Source organism: Gigantopelta aegis, chromosome 12 (assembly GCF_016097555.1).
Source record: "Gigantopelta aegis isolate Gae_Host chromosome 12, Gae_host_genome, whole genome shotgun sequence".
NCBI classification, from domain to species: domain Eukaryota; kingdom Metazoa; phylum Mollusca; class Gastropoda; order Neomphalida; family Peltospiridae; genus Gigantopelta; species Gigantopelta aegis.
The window spans coordinates 44,943,063-44,960,927 of record NC_054710.1 but is presented as its reverse complement, the minus strand read 5'-3'; the positions used below and the strand labels follow the sequence as shown (position 1 = coordinate 44,960,927).

The following is a 17,865-nucleotide window of genomic DNA, read 5'->3' as shown; positions in this document are numbered from 1 at the left end:
TGATATTCCGGGAGTAACTAGGATAGATAACTTTTCACTAAACTTTACATATATAATGGCAAATAACCTAGATCTGCTGAACTTGAACACAGCTATTAACCCAATAGCCTTGGAGCCACCTTGGATTTTGTTAAAATATATATATATATATATATTTATATACTGCTGGCTCAAAGGACCCTGAAGCCGGAAACCAGGGATGGCATTCCATGTCGTCCCTGATGCACCTTCCACTCGTAGAGCTAGACTATCTGATAAAGTTTTTACTATTGAACTAGCAGCTAGTTTATCTTTTCTGAAGTGGATCTTTTCTAAAATTAATAAAAATAATACTCCTCTTAAATGTCTTATCCTAACTGACTCTCTTAGTTCATCAGCTTATATTTAATTAAACACAACTAATTAACTGAATTAATTGTATTATTGTTAAAGGTCACTACATCTGTCCTTGCTCATGTCGGCATCTTTGGCAATGAGACTGCAGATCTTAATGCAAAAAAACTAACAAAAAGCCCCAACTTAATGATAGCGTTAATGTTAATATCAAAACTAATTATAATGAGATAATGCCAATAGCCCAAAATAAGCAATTACTTTTTGGCAACTAGAGTGGGGCTTAAAAAATCGAGTATGGCATTATTTAATAACACTGAAAGGTAATTCATCAAGTCCCACCTTTTCAGACCCTAAAACTAGAAAAGTCGTTACTAGACTTCGCGTTGGTGTTACCCTTGGTCTAAATGACAGCAAGAGTCGACTAAATAAATTCAAATATGATAAAGTGCGTAAGAAATCATTACCAAAATAAACATTAAATTTAACCCAATAAAAATATATAATCATCCTAAAAGATCTATTGGTATCGTCAATAAAGCTTTTATCGACTTTGTCCAAAACAACTAAAGTTCGTATCTAAATAAGTTAAATACTGTAGGTAACCAATTAATTCAGTTAGTAATGTATGAAAGAGTGTGAATGTTCGACTCGCTGGGCTATAGGGCGGGGGGGGGGGGGGGGGGGGGGGGCATCTGGCAGCGTCCTCCTGTTGAGTCCCTTAGTATTAGGACGTATTACTGCCGCGCGTATATTTGCCTATTGGCGTTTTATTCTTAACTAGTAGTCCTATATGTATTATTTTATTATTATTATTATTATTTTATATATATATATATATATATATATATATATATATATATATATATATATATATATATATATATATATGTGTGTGTGTGTGTGTGTGTCATGTTTTAATAGTACCAATTTGTATCGAATCAGCCAATAATTAAACCAGCCAAACCAACATTAAAAAAGGAGAGGGCTTTTATATAGCAATGACCTTAAGTGGTTATCCGTATGTGTGACGCATTGTACAGATGTAATGCTCACGAATGCTTGAGGGAAAAAAAGAAAAAAGGACTGCAACAACTTCTACAACAAATAGACCAGCATCTTCAATATACGTTTCTCTCTCCAGCTACGGACGACTGATGGCCGACTTTTCACCAACATCATCATAACCATTTCCCCCATCCCATCATCCCTACCCTATCACCTTCCTTCATTCATTAACATTCAAGATTATAATTAACTGTAGAACCCACAAATGCTCTATGGATAACCTGGGGACGGGCGGGGCAGGGTGGGACGCCGTATTATGGGGAGATAGGGAGTGTTAGGGCGTAGGCAGTCTCGGCCGATAGGGTGCTTGGTAGGAGACCCCCACCCCACCCCCACCCCCCGCAGCGCTCACCTGTGTGTTTGAACGTACACCAGATTGGGCGCAAGGCTCACTCCTTTGAATACCTTTCCTCCAGGATTTAAGCAATTTTTGTTATTACTAATTACTAATTATTAATTGGTAAATGTTATTTTATATTATTATAATTTTTTATATTATTATTGCCAACTAAATATAATTATGTAAAATTTCATAACTCATTTCTTAATAGAGTTCGCAGCCATCCTGCCTTCTCCCCATATTAGACATGAGATTTCATAACTCATTTCTTAATAGAGTTCGCAGCCATCCTGCCTTCTCCCAATATTAGACATGAGATTTAATCAATATAGTTGGTAATCTATAAGCAACTTTTAAAATATAACTTAGACAAGTTTTTATTTTATTTTGTTTTGCTTTGTTTTGTTTTGTTTTGTTTTGTTTTGTTTTGTTTTGTTTTGTTTTGTTTTGTTTTGTTTTTATTATTATTATTATTATTATTATTATGTTATTATTAATTTTTGTTTAACCCCTATCTTAAGCTTGTTTTGTGATATACTTTTAAACGAAACAATAAACACTGTGGAGTTGTAGTGTTAGCGCCATTTTGTCTGTCATAATCGGTCAGTAGTTGTCGAAGTCGAAGGTAGTTTCAGTCTGGGTTTCTTGAGCGGTGAATATCTTCTGTCTATCTTCGTTTTCTTTCTTTTGTATTTTCCTGTAAAAATAAAATAAATACATATATACATACATATATATATTATATATATATATATATATATATATATATATATATATATATATATATAAAGTCTAGTTTTAAGAGGTATCCGGTTTAGAGAGGTTCTCTTCTGTACAGATATTTTAAATGGGGCCGCGAAAAAACGTGTGGTTCTGAGGGAATTCCGGTTCACTGAGTGTCCGGTTTTGAGATGTTTCACTGTATATAGAGGATCAGTTATGAGTTTTTTTTTTATATGGAAAATTTCAACAGAATCTATTTTAATTCGGTATTTGTCGAGGCTCTGCCGAGAGAAATATCTATTGACTAAACGAAGTTTATATTTTACATATTAAGAAACACGAGTTGCGAATTTTATTTATCTAATAACACTTCTTAAATAACATTTTAATTAAATATTTAGTAAATCACAGTACTAAAGTCACCACCATCGGTAATGTGACGTTATCACGATAAGCACAAATTAGTTTGACGTCACGCATTTTAACTAAATCGTTGAAAACGTTACCCTCCGGTATACAGGTCTCGTTGGCTTGTAAGCAAATGACCCACCCACTGCAACACATTACCTAGAGACTATGCAAATTTGCATACTATTATTAATCTAAAGTAAAAACGTGTGTGAACGTGCCACTCCGACTTAGTGTGAACGCGGCTAATATCTATTTTTAAATTGACACCACTAAGCAATAAAAGATTTGTGTCAAGTTTCACACATAATTCCAATGATATTTAGGCGTTTGCCATTGGGCTATTATAAATAAGTCATTTGTGATTAGATGTGTTATTTTGTTGTTGTTTTGTTCAGCCAGTGTTCGAGATTAACGGTATCCCGATTTTAATTTTGGATACCAGACTTCAATAACCCAGTATCCCACCGGGATACCATATAAATGTTGTTGATTTTTGTTTAATCCTGCGTTTTAATTTTCGCTGAAAAAATTAAAGTCGTCATTTACTGGTGAAGTTAAGTAACAGTGTCGTGCAAGTTTGTTACGATGTTATTTATGAATTTCATTTAAGTAGGATGCTAAATTCTCAGGTGGGATACCAGATTTTGAAATGTTAGTATCCAACTAGGATACTGCCAAAAATATTTAATCTCGAGCACTGTCAGCATATTCAAGTTTGAAAACAAAAAATCATTAATATACTCTTCAAAAGAAGAAACGCAAAACACATTGTCGTAACATTTGGAGAATTGATTTAATTATTGAATGGTGAGTCCGATAATTACCAAATGTTGCAGGATTGTTCGCAATTCACTCTAGTCCATTGTGAGTAAGTGATAGGACACACCACCAAGGTCAAGGTCATCTGGAGTCAATACCGGGTGTGGCCTCCGCGTGTATTGACAACTGCCTGGCACCGCCTGCCCATTGAAGCAACCAGAGTACGGATGACGTCCCGGGGGATGGTGGCCCACTCGGCCTGCAAGGCTGCTGCCAGCTCGGGCAGGGTCTGGGGCTGTGGTTGTCGCTGTCGGAGGCGTCGGTCCAACTCGTCCCATAGATGCTCAATTGGGTTCAAATCCGGTGATATCGATGGCCAAGGAAGGACATTAATGTTGTTGTTCTGTAGGAAAGCCGTTGTGAGACGTGCTGTGTGAGGCCTGGCGTTGTCATGTTGGAACACTGCGTTGGCGTTGGCCATAACTGGAACGATGTGTGGCCGGAGGATCTGGTCAATGTAGCCCTGTGCATTCAGGTTGCCCTGCACGTGGACCAGGTCAGTTCTGCCAGTGTGTGAGATGGCTGCCCACACCATGACACTACCCCCGCCGAATCTGTCCACTTCCTGCACGCAGTTTGCCGCATAACGTTCACCACGACGCCTATACACGCGACATCTTCCATCATGACGTCGGAGCAGAAATCGGGACTCGTCACTGAACCACACCCGTCTCCATCGCAGTTGAGGCCATTGTCGATGAATCTGGCACCACTGCAGTCGGAGTCGACGCTGTTGTGGTGTTAAGATGACACCTCGAACTGGACGTCTGGCACGAATTCCTACCTCACGTAGGCGGTTCCGTACGGTCTGGTCGGATATCCTGCGCAAACCTGGTATTGCTGCGGCTGTGGAGGTGGCAGTAGTCAATCGTTCCCGAAGGTGGCGTACCCGGATGTAGCGGTCCTGCCCGGGGGTAGTGACCCGTGGTCGACCGGATCTAGGGAGGTCACGTGTTGATCCATGTTGCTGGTAACGGTCCCACAGTCTGGAGATGGTGCTTGGGGACACATGGAATGCCCTGGCAACGGCCGTTCTGGATTCGCCTGCGTCTAGTCGGCCGATGGCATTGTTTCTCTGCGGTTCACTGAGACTTGGCATGTCCTGGATTGTCAACTGTCGGCCAGATACAGAGGCCAGGCAAGCGAACACCCTGCACTTTTATACTGTCGGTGTTCATGTTGCACGTGCAGACAACGCACGTGCAGTGGTGACATGGTTTGCACGTGGCTGCGTTTTTGCGAATATTCACATTTTGGAACTTTATTGTACAGTAGCTGCGTTTTATCGAATGTAACCGTGGGAATGTGTTTGGGACATGCAATGACCTTATATTCACAAAGCATGAACCGGTAGGAAACATAAAATCGGAGTTATAACCCATTTGTACCCTTTTGCGTTTCTTTTTTTGAAGAGTATATATATTAGCAACATATAAATAGTTATAATATTGTCTGAAATGTGTCAATGGAGCTAATATTGTATACCTTACACTTTTAAATGTGATACAGAGTGAGAAATAGTTTATTGGTGGCCATTTTGAATTATGACGTCACCTAGCCAACAGGGGTCACTGCCAGGTTGGTCCTATATCAATTTTATAATTTACACATTATGGCCTAACTGCATGCAAAGTGGCATGGTAGTATCCCATTTTGCAATATTATTCCATAACTTTACTACAATAAGTATTGTGTACACAGTCATGAATTAAGTACAGGCAATGACAAAACCAATGGGGCAAACAGATCGTTGACATGAAAACTAAGGTAACAAGTGACGTTAGGAAGAAGAATTCAAAAGCACAGTTGTTATAATAGGTGACTTCCACACTGCCTTAAACAAATATGACAGCAGTAAAGCATCTTTATACTCAAAAACAATCGATATGTCAGGGACCACAAACTGATAATGGAAACAATGATATACCCACTATAGCAGGAAGGAAATGTTTTATTTAACGACGCACTCAACACATTTTATTTACGGTTATATAGCCGTCATTTTCAGAGTGGGTCACACACAATGGAGAAAATGAAAACAAACTAAATGCCACACGAAAAAAGTATCAGCAATAAAATCAAGATATGAAGAAACAGGTTTGTAAGGAGTCAAAAATTGCATGCCAACTTCATGGATTTGACCAAAGACATGGATGTGTTAGAGACACTGTTTACATCATATAAATCTGAAACCAGCTCAAAATAGCATTAGTTCATTTTGCAACCCGTGCATTGATATAGATTGGTACAGATTTTACTTGGGCTCATTCGTGCACTTGTCTACTACTGCTCAGATGGTGCCATATTTCTATTCTAATGACAGACCTAATTATGCAAAATGGCTACCAATATATTTCACAGACATGAACCAACGTCCCCACACACATTTCCAAATTTATGAAAGGGATCCACTCTCTCAGCCGTTCATGCCAACCATTCAGTCAGCCGGGATATGGCTCTGGAGCAACATGTTAACCTTGATTCAAAGAAGCATGGTGGAATAATTGGAATGATATAAAAAAAACACATAAGCCTTGGAGAGATGGTTTCTCATTAGTTATAAGAGGGCACCTATAACAACTGCCACGATGCCACACATAACAAGATGGTACACACAATGAATTAGAGACGCAGCATCTTTGGAGGGATGAAATAGATGTACAAACGCTTCTGTCTGTCTTTACATGAGAACTAATGACAAACCCATTTGTAATTCCAGACAGCGATGAATGTCTTCCACTCGTTAACATTGCAAACAGAATTGTTGTACAGACTGATTTGATACACTCTTGTTTGTGCTAAAAGTATTGGTAGAGATCACACAGTGAACTAAATAAAAGAGAAGCTGAACACTGACACAAAAGCGTTTGGGGCACTTTGTCACAGTACAAACTGAAAACATTTGCAAATATTTCACCAAACAAACTGGTTACGGCAAGTTGGGAACGTTCAAACCATCAGTGCTGACAGGAGCTTTTTGGACGACTTGTCATTGCTGGGAAAAAAAACCCAGAGCTATACATTTAAAAGAAGTATTAACATTATGAACTCTCATCTGTGCGATACATTTTTGTATTCTTAGAAAATTTAAGAAGAGTGTTTTGCTTCCTGAACTGGAGAAGGAAGTTGAAGTTCTTATAAGCTTACTCCTAACCGAAAGGCCAATTTCAGCAGTCTACATCGTGGATAGCATGACTATTGTCGAAATGATAAAAGTTGATCTTTTATGCACTCCATGCCTTTACAGAGTACACAAAATTAGTAATACAATCTTCTGACACAGATGCTGCCGTGTTATCTGCATATTCATACACCTTAACTGTCCTGAGCTATGGTTCTGCACAGGTATAAACGACAAGTTGTGTTACATACCAATGTATCATGCCACTGAAAAGTTCAGTCCACAATTGTTTGCATACCTCCCTAGTTTCGGGGCGAGACGTAGCTCAGTGGTACAGCGCTCGCTCGATGCACGGTCGGTCTAGGATCGATCCTCGTCGGTGGGCCCATTGGGCTATTTCTCGTCTCAGCCAGTGCACCACGACTAGTATATCAAAGGCCGTGGTATGTGTTATCCTGTCTGTGGGATGGTGCATATAAAATATTCTTTGCTGCTAATCAGAAAGAATAGCCCAAGAAGTGGCTACAGCGGGTTTCCTCCCTCAGTATCTGTGTGGTCCTTCACCATATGTCTGACGCCATTTCCATTTCCCTTCCTAGTTTCTGTGCACTCTCAGACTGTGTCAGCACTAGTGTCTCATCTAGCATTGGTAGAAAGAAAGCCTTCGCTGCGCTAAAGATATACAACTTCACTTGTCTCTGAATGATGTCAAGTCATGTGAGAAGATAGTTTGCACCATGCATGAGTTAAACCATCTGGGAACACTGCTGATGACACCCGATACAGACGTTTCTCTCAAAAGCGACAGACAAATGAAAATCTCTCAACTACATCGAACAATGGAACGCCAACATCATGCAAATGTCAGAAATCATCTAGAAAAAGGATATATCGCTGTCAGTGTTAAGCAAATAATCTACTGTGTACGGAGGCTTACTTTTGCGTGGCTGGCGATTTGTGTGAACATTCTTTGAGTACAATTGTTGATGATGATGATACATCAGATAATGATGATTAAGTTCATAGACACAAATATGAATAACTAGAGTTTAACGAGTTATATAAAAAGAAACATGATACCAATTTCCATTTTTGTAGGTACACACATTTACCAAGTGATATCTTATATTAAATGACATATTGTGTAGTACTCTCACACTTATTGTTTGTCATGTAACATATTTTGTAGTACTCTCACACTTATTGTTTGTCATGTAACATGAAACATCTGCCTATTAATAAAATATACATTTTCGTATATACCCTAGGTTGAAACAGAACAATTATTGTTTGTGATCAAGCATACAAGATTTGGCTTCATTTTTATTTTTGTAGCCATTTGGGCTACACACACACATTAATTATATATATTTATTTTGGTAGCCATCTGGGCTACACACACACACACACACACACACACACACACACGATTTAATTACCTCTTGTAAGTTATCCACACAGAAGGAATAGCAAGAGCCAGTGTAACACATATAACAATTCCCAATATAGCACTTGTACTTAAGGAATGCATGAGCTCTGGACGACCTAAAAATATACAACACGTTCAATTAACACAGCAATAACATCCGCTACTACAACGATTCCAACTAAACCACCACTGTCTTCACAGATCAGAGATCTTTTGACAAGGTCGTGACTGCTACCACGAGTGCATTTTGCTGATTTACTATTTGTGTAATAATAATTCCCTAACAATCTAAAAATATACAACACTATCAATTAAAAGTAATTTTGATATAAAATGTTGAACGAAGGTTTAACCTATACTGAACAAAACAAGAAACTTCCGCTAACTTTGCTTGAACATAACTTGATGAAAACAAACCGGGGGAATAATTGTTATATATGCGTTTAAAGAGTGTTCCATGATGCATCGTTTGGTGCAAAAATCATGGCCATAGGTTAACAGAAACTGGGAGAAATTTTGACCAAGTGTGGTAGGAGTTTTAGAAAAAAAACCCACTTAATAACGGGTATGACCACCTCTTGAATTGACCACTGCAGTGCATCGCAGGCGCATAGAACTGACTAAAGTGTTGATTTCTGCCTGTGGAATATTGTTCCATTCCTGAATGAGCGCTTGACGAAGTTCGTTGGCGTTAGCGGGTGGGTTATGACGACGCCTCAATCGTCTGTCCAGACTATCCCAGACATGCGCGATGGGGTTGAGATAGGACTTTTAGCGAGCCAGTCATCAATGAAATCAATGTTATTTGTCCTAAGAAAATTTACAGTGTTTCTAGCTGTATGAGAGGTGGCATTATCATGCTGAAAAATCGAGATGTTGGCGTTGTTATGGAACAGAGGAATGATGTGATGAGCGAGAATGTCATCGCGGTAACGTTGAGCATTTAAATTGCCATCAATGACGACTAGTGGTGAACGATAACCATGGGCAATGGCTGCCCAGACCATGACACAACTCCCACCCCCGAAACGATCTCGTTCAAGAACACAACAGTCAGCATAGCGTTCATTTCTCCTACGGTAGACGCGCACTCTGCCATCACCACGTTGTAAAGGAAATCTGGATTCATCCGAAAAAAGAACGGTATTCCAGCGTCGCCGTATCCAACGAGTGTGTACACGTGCCCAATTAAGACGATTTAGACGATGACGTTGCGTTAAAACGCATCCGACGTAAGGACGTCGTGCATGTAAACCGTTCTCCCGCAGACAGGTTACCCACTGATTCGGTTATTATGAAGCCCAGGTGTGTTAGCAGCAGTGCCAGTAGCAGTGGCAGTTTGCAATCGATTGCGCAAATGCGTGTTCATAATATAGCGGTCTTGACCACGCGTAGTAACACGCGGACGTCCACGACGTGGCAAGTCGTTGGTGCTTCCTGTCGTTCGAAATCTTGCGCGAAGATTTCGTATCGCTCGACTAGAACTCCCAACATGCCTTGCAACGTCTTCTGTCGACATGCCAGCATTAAGCATGCCAATCGCCCGTTCGCGTAAATTATTGGGTATTCTTGGCATACTAAAAATGCTACAATGTAAAAAATGTTAATTTTTTTAAAATTTTGAAGCGTTTTCGTTCACTTGACAACAATGTCAGTAAGACAAGTAAAACAAATTGACCGAATACTACACGGGACATGTCGAACCATGCATGCACGTGCAAATTGAATTTCACGTTGTCGTCAATTAACAGTGCAAAAATAATCGAGAAAATTCATGAATCCTGATAATACAGCACAAGGCTAATACTACCTATATAATTTCATTACACAATGAATTCTTTAACACAACAAATACTATATGTACAAATCGGAAGTTTCTTTTTTTGTTCAGTATATATGTCCACGTGCGTGACCTCGTTAAGGCCATTAAGGTGCACAGCTTGAAGAAACAAGATGGGTTGCACCCCATCAAGAATGACAGTTATTAGATATGGAAGGTGTAGAGCTGTCTGCAATACAGATCTTGAGAAGCCGGATGCGTCTGAAAGAGAGAGTATCAGACTTGGATATAGTCCAGTCGTCATGGTAGGATTAGTGGTGCGTACGAGCCAGGCTCCGGAGTATACGAGATAGTATCAATTTAAAACAAAGTAAAGTCTAGAAAAGAGTAGTAGTTTATAGCTGTATAGTTCTGGTTTGCATATTTGAATGACATTCAATACCAATACTATGATGACGATGTTCAAAGGTTAGGTGATTGGAAATATTTAAAGGCGCTCAGTCACGGATGGTGACCTAATTAATGACCCAACAAGTATTATCTGAAAAGATATACATTTGATTTGTCCCTAAAAGTACTTTATTTAACCACCTACATAACCACCATATCCCACTTATTATTGATATTTTGTAAAAATAATTGAATTATGTTGTCCATAATTCAAAGAAAAATGAGGCCCTACTAGAGATCTCGAGCGATGCATTTGGTTTTGACGGACGAACAGCTTTCTCCCCCCCCCCCCCCCCAAAGGCTTTGATCAATGTACTTGACCATTGTAACCATGTACTACGGCGACAGTGGACAGCGGCGGTCATCCAGTAGGAGGAGAAGATGTACCAGAGCCTCACAAGGGGGATCAAACCGGGTGGTCCCTTCTGCTTTACAGAAAAAGTCCAAGTCGGCAGGGGTGACTCAGGGGGTACCAAAGTCGGTGGCTAAACCGCTGGGGGGGGGGGGGGGGCGTTCCTTCTGCTTTGGCGTCCCCCACAATCTACGATGAAGCCTACGTCAGGAACGGCAAGGGGGGAGGGGGCGGGGCGGCAAAGCACCGATGGAAAAATGGGCCATGTGGTGGTTTCGATGCCTCCATCCAGCCCGACGGCGTGTCCAAAGGTTGTTGTTGCGGTGGACTCGGAACGCGAATCCAAGATGAGAAAACTATCGGAAATGGAGTCGCCGATCCAGCCCGAAACTTGGAACATCGCTTCTGTCAAGCTGCCTCGCAAAACAAAACAAATACAAAATATGTTATCTTTAAATACAAATAACATGACAATTTACTGGTAATTGATACTGACGTTTTAAGTATGCAAAATTGTATTTCTGATCCTCGAGATTTTAAAATTCTCGGGGGGGGGGGGGGGGGGGGAAGAAGATGCCCTCGGACTCCCTAGTGTATTGCGCCTTCCATGCTCATTCAGTCCAACTATATATCTGCCCAATCCACCCCCACCCCCCCACCCCCCCCACACACACACACATACCAAAAGAAAACAAAATCCTAGCTACGGCCCCCAGTTGCGATAATATTGATAAAATCATGTTGTGTAGCAAAAACAAAACAACCCCAAAAACTACGAAAAACAAAAACCTAATACAATAAATAAATCGCTGAGTACCATTTTCCACATCACCGCTCCCACATGCCTAACTTAAAACAACCCTGTTTAATGTTGATACTATTACTAGTAGTAATTTGTATAGTAATATTTAATTCATTTATCAAGGAACGGTAATTTTGCAATGCTGCCTACAACGACTGTAATCTTGTCCTAGGCTCACACAGGCAATAGTTCATATAAAATCGCTACGTTATTTGCGGGTTTTTTTCACCGACAATGCCATTAATCATTTTGTTGACACTTCTCTTTGGCGTTGACGCCATTAATCACGTTCCAAAATAGCGAAATCTCGCGTGATCTCTTATTGAGGAATTCCACGCTTGCGATACACCAATGAAAACAGAGATCGGTGTGAGCCCGTCAAAAGTGTCCCACTTTCGAAATACTGGGTTTGTTTTTTACTTGGATAAGCCAGCGTAGTCAAACCTGTAAGAAGTGCGGCGTCTTATATGCACCAACGTAATTAGATTATCCGTTCTAAATGCTTAAATAATAGAAATATTCAAGGGACTGCAGCTTTAACACATGGTCAATTATAACAAAACGCAATTTCACCAACTTAAGTTTTACCTGTATTATTCTTTAGTTTTAAAGCATAGTTGGGGGCATTTATGATGCCAGGGCCTAGTATGCATACATCTAAGCTGAAGATTCACAAACAACTGTAGTCATGGGCCATGCTTGCTGTTAGCGGAACGCGCCAGAACTGGAGAGCGGTTAGGGGATGTAACTCTGCCTATTTTTTCTCGCTAGTTTATAATAGAGGCTGCCCATTTGTTTTTTAATTTTTAAAAGATTTTGTATTACTGTTATATTTTAGCATGTTTCAAGTTTAATTTTTGCAGTAATAATAATAGTAAAATAATTATTTAAAAAATAAAACACTGTTTCTCTTCGTTTTGCTCAGGATCGAATATCAGCGAGCCCATGAAAAATGCTATGAACTAATGTCCGATTTCAATTATCCAATAAATGCTCTAATAATGAACACTAAGCAGTGGTGTTTAAATACAAGTGCCATTTACCTTTGGGGAACAGAGCAGTGTTGTCACAATTTCTAACAAGTATTTATTAAAATACTTACTATACAGCCTCAGTGTAAAGTCTTTACTTATAGATTCAGGTATAGCTGAGTTGGTCACTGTACAAGTGTAGACATTCCCGTCCAGATCCCAGTTGATGGCTCTCAGTGTTAACAGAGGACTGGTTGTGATTTTATTATCACCCAGCGTCCAGGCGTAATCACATGGCGGGTTACAGTCAACAGCGCAGTCCACCGCTAGATATCTTCCTCCATTGGCATTTATAGTAGAACTGAAGGTAATACTACTTGGATCTGGGCCATCTGACAAAATGAAAATTAGCTTACAATGTATGCAAACTGTCACTGTAATAGCTAAAATGTTACTACAAATTCTGCAAGTTGAATTGATTACATTATTAAATATACATAATCATGGAACATTTTTATTAAATGTAAGAAAAGAATATTCATAATGGTATACTTGGATGGTCATTAAAAAATCCTCTCATTGCTCTGCATGCTAATTAATAACATGCATTTTGAACTCATTCGGTAAAATAATCATTTTTTTTCTATCACAGGCAGCTCATAATACAACATTTTTAGTGGCAGCTCATGATGTGACAAAAGTTGTGTACAATTATGGCAGAATAATTTTCTGTTTTACATTATGGCAAATCCTAGTGTTGGGATTCAACCATCTGCTTTCAGCATCCAATCGATTTTCGATTACACAATCTGTTGGAATTATCGGAACATGAGAATAAATACAATTAAAAGAACCACGCCTGGACCTATATTGTTGGGTTTACTGGGAAAGATCCTAGAACCTTCAATAATGTTTTTTTCTTTTCTGTATGTACTCTGTACATGAAAACAAGCCCGAACCATCACGGGTCTATTTTCATCATCTAAACTGGATGAACAGGCTCACGCTCTGGGTGATTTTACTGCAATCAACCAAGGATTGGACAAATATGACCATAGTGTTGACACATTGACGACCAACAACACTGACTATAATAAATACCCCAATTCGTGTAGGGTCCTCCGTAATACAGGGTAGGAACTTCCGAAGTCGGGTGATGCTGAGCATTTTTTTAATGCTTCATCCCATATAATTCCTTTACATTATGAAATACACACATTGGAGCTGTCAACGATGGACGATGTGAAATATATACAGGACTTAAGATTTAAATGTTTGCTATGAGTCAATTTCCCAGTGCTTAAGTACTAATTATATTTAATATTACATAGTATATATACATAATTCACCATTACAAAAATCATGCGTTTTATACATTAAATGCAATAATTCTAAACGTTTATGACAAAACATCTAACCAAATTTAAATATTCAGAATACAACCATGTGTTATTCGTTCAAAAACTGATATGTACAAATAAATAACGAAAACAAAATGCACTATTTAATTTTGTAGTTGGTAATTTGATGACCCTACCATCAATGTAATTTTTCAGATGAACAATATATTTATTTGAATTCCGTGATCATATATTAGAAAGAAAGAAAAAAACCCACACACACGTTTTCGAACAATATTCATGTAGGTGGAAATAAAGAGCCGATCGTCTAAGCAAAATGTGAAAGACTGATTTTACGATCTCGGAAAGGTGCCAGAAAGAAAACTTTGGGTATCGCGCTATGGAATTAAATGCAACCACAGTCAATAGGGGGTATCGGTGGGGGGGGGGGGGGGGGGGGGCTCCCTCAGAAAAACAATATGCAAAAAAAATAAACCACTTGGGTATGGCCCCATACCCATTTTTCCCTCTGTCAGAAACCCTGAAATGGGATTTTATATATGTATGTACCATATTTTGAATAGTTAAAATCAAAATTAAACAGTAATTCAGCAACAATGCGTATTGGACAATGAACTTACATAACACAGACATCATACACGAAACTCCCTTTATACCATCACCACAGGTCCATTCTCCAGCATCTGTTGTGACGTTGAATGAGTTTATGGTTAAAACATTATGTGTTGAGTAAATATCAGCCTTGTACTTGTCGCCAGTTACTAAATCAGTTTGTTCACATTTAGTGTTCAATTGATCGCATGTTATCACCTTTTGTGGTGATCCACCATTTGGTCGAAACCATATAATTCCCACCTTGACGTTTCCATTTAGTGTGCAATTTATCTTGGTAGTTTTTCCAGGATATCCACCATTCATACAATCAACAGTTGTGTTTGCGTGACCTGTAAATATATAAGAATGTTGTTGTTGTTTAAAATATTTGACGGATGTATGCCAGAGGATACCGGGTGTAAAACTAAGTACCCACAAATAAATGTGAGGGTCCTGTGACGTACCCTCAAACCTGAACCTTACCAAAATAATCCAAAGGTACCATTTTGTATATTTCAAATGTTGCTGAAAGGATGAACTCACCTATTTCATTAAATATAACATGTACTTAACAAAATAAGAAACTTCCGCTAACTTTGCATGAACATAACTTGATGAAAACAAACCGGGGGAATAATTGTTATATATGCGTTTAAAGAGTGTTCCATGATGCATGGTTTGGTGCAAAAATCATGGCCATAGGTTAAGAGAAACTGGGAAATTTTTTGACCAAGTGTGGTAGGGGTTAAAAAAAAAAAAAAAAAAAAACCCACTTAATAACGGGTATGAACACCTCTTGAATTGACCACTGCAGTGCATCGCAGGCGCATAGAATTGACTAAAGTCTTGATTTCTGCCTGTGGAATATTGTCTCATTCCTGAATGAGCGCTTCACGAAGTTCGTTGACGTTAGCGGGTGGGTTGCGACGACGCCTCAATCGTCTGTCCAGACTATCCCAGACATGCGCGATGGGGTTGAGATCAGGACTTTTACCGGGCCTGTCATCAATGAAATCAATGTTATTTGTCCTAAGAAAATTTACAGTGTCTCTAGCTGTATGAGAGGTGGCATTATCATGCTGAAAAATCGAGATGTTGGCGTTGTTATGGAACAGAGGAATGACGTGATGAGCGAGAATGTCATCGCGGTAACGTTGAGCATTTAAATTGCCATCAATGACGACTAGTGGTGAACGATAACCATGGGCAATGGCTGCCCAGACCATGACACAACCCCCAACCCCGAAACGATCTCGTTCAAGAACACAACAGTCAGCATAGCGTTCATTTCTCCTACGGTAGACGCGCACCCTGCCATCACCACGTTGTAAAGAAAATCTGGATTCATCCGAAAAAAGAACTGTATTCCAGCGTCGCCGTATCCAACGAGTGTGTACAAGTGCCCAATTAAGACGATTTAGACGATGACGTTGCGTTAAAACGCATCCGACGTAAGGACGTCGTGCATGTAAACCGTTCTCCCGCAGACGATTACGAACAGTTTGCCCACTGATTCGGTTATTATGAAGCGCAGGTGTGTTAGCAGCAGTAGCAGTGGCAGTTTGGAATCGATTGCGCAAATGCGTGTTCATGATATAGCGGTCTTGACCACGCGTTGTAACACGCGGACGTCCACGACGTGGCAAGTCGTTGGTGCTTCCTGTCGTTCGAAATCTTACGCGAAGATTTCGTATCGCTCGACTAGAACTCCCAACATGCCTTGCAACGTCTTCTGTCGACATGCCAGCATCAAGCATGCCAATCGCCCTTTCGCTTAAATTATTGAGTATTCTTGGCATACTAAAAATGCTACAATGTAAAGAACGTTAATTTTTTTTACAAATTTCGAAGCGTTTTCGTTCACTTGACAACAATGTCAGTAAGACAAGTAAAACAAATTGACCGAATACTACACGGGACATGTCGAACCATGCATGCACGTGCAAAATGAATTTCACGTTGTCGACGATTAACAGTGCAAAAATAATCGATACAATTCATGAATCCTGATAATACAGCTCAAGGCTAATACTACCTATATAATTTCATTACACGATGAATTCTTTAACACAACAAATACTATATGTACAAATCGGAAGTTTCTTTTTTTGTTCAGTATATCTTACCCTATCCCGAATACTCTGGCGGAAAGAGAGCTAGATGGACATTAACAGTAACTGTCCAAATGTCCGTCTATACTCCGTCCCATGGGGAACGCCTGTTTTCATATATAATTTACTACAGGTTATTTATTTTCTGCCGACTCTTTTCTATATTGCACACAACAATGTTTTGGTTATTTCCAAAACACTTTTACTTTTCTTTTTAAAACATTGTTTAGGATGGGACGGCTCTCTTATCGTCAGTTTGTTTTTCGTTTAACGACTCCACTAGAGCACATTGATTTATTAATAATCGGCAATTTGGATGTCAAACATTTGGTAATGTTTGAGTCCGCACAGGAAGACTGGTAGTGCCACACACTGCCACCAGTACATTGCAGTGTTTCTTGGGTTGAAAACCATATGTTCGTTGGCGATAATTACAACATTTATCTGTAGTACTGTCTGTACTACAAGAATATCAGTAGTCGCAACTAGTACAATATACATTGAAATACATGTGCACGGAACACAGAACTGATTTTAATAGCTTTTTTGTTTTTTTTATTCAGTGACAAAGTAAAACATAAAGGAGACTGTCATTAGTTATGTAAAAATAGTGGTGTTGCCATCGGGACAATTGTCTACTTTTGTGATGCAGCTGTTGTTAATCCATTACTGATTTACTACAAAACAAAATTTACATGTTTAGAATTATTAGATAACTTTGATCAGAACCCAACCATGTCCCTGTCGGTGCATTTTCTGTGGATCCAAAATAGCGGACACAATTTTGTTTGTTTTAATTTCAATTAACTTGTCAATCTGATGAGGTTAACCATATAAAAGTGACCTATTTTAACGAAACCTGTTGGGTTAGCATACATATTTTTTTAATATGAGCTATTTTGAATGGGCATTAATTAATTTTTATGTTCAATGTTTCAAGATGTACAGTTGACTTCAAATGTAAATTGTCAAGTATATTAACATGATATTTATAAGACGGAAGAGAGAGAGAGAGAGAGAGAGAGAGAGAGAGAGAGAGAGAGAGAGAGAGAGAGAGAGAGAGAGTGCAAGAGCAGAAGACAAGTATAACGAAGTTGTGGGGATATTGAGAGAGTATTAGATATTGATATTTGAATTAGTACTATATTTCCAAATGAACTTCACGAGACAAAGAACAAGCTACCTTATTATATTTAGCTT

At 39.1% G+C, this 17,865-nt stretch overlaps 1 protein-coding gene across 1 annotated transcript in view; it reads right to left on the bottom strand.

Moving 5' to 3' along the window:
- Positions 1-1,199: 1,199 nt before the first annotated feature.
- LOC121386702 (pregnancy-specific beta-1-glycoprotein 8-like) overlaps positions 1,200-17,865 on the bottom strand; it is a 32,550-nt gene continuing 15,884 nt past the window's right edge. The window contains exons 4-7 of the mRNA XM_041517696.1: positions 14,581-14,904; positions 12,731-12,991; positions 8,255-8,360; positions 1,200-2,438 (exon numbers count right to left, since the gene is read on the bottom strand). Coding sequence (XP_041373630.1) covers positions 2,345-2,438; positions 8,255-8,360; positions 12,731-12,991; positions 14,581-14,904 — 785 coding nt within the window. The 3' untranslated portion in view covers positions 1,200-2,344. The remainder of the gene's footprint in view (positions 2,439-8,254; positions 8,361-12,730; positions 12,992-14,580; positions 14,905-17,865) is intronic.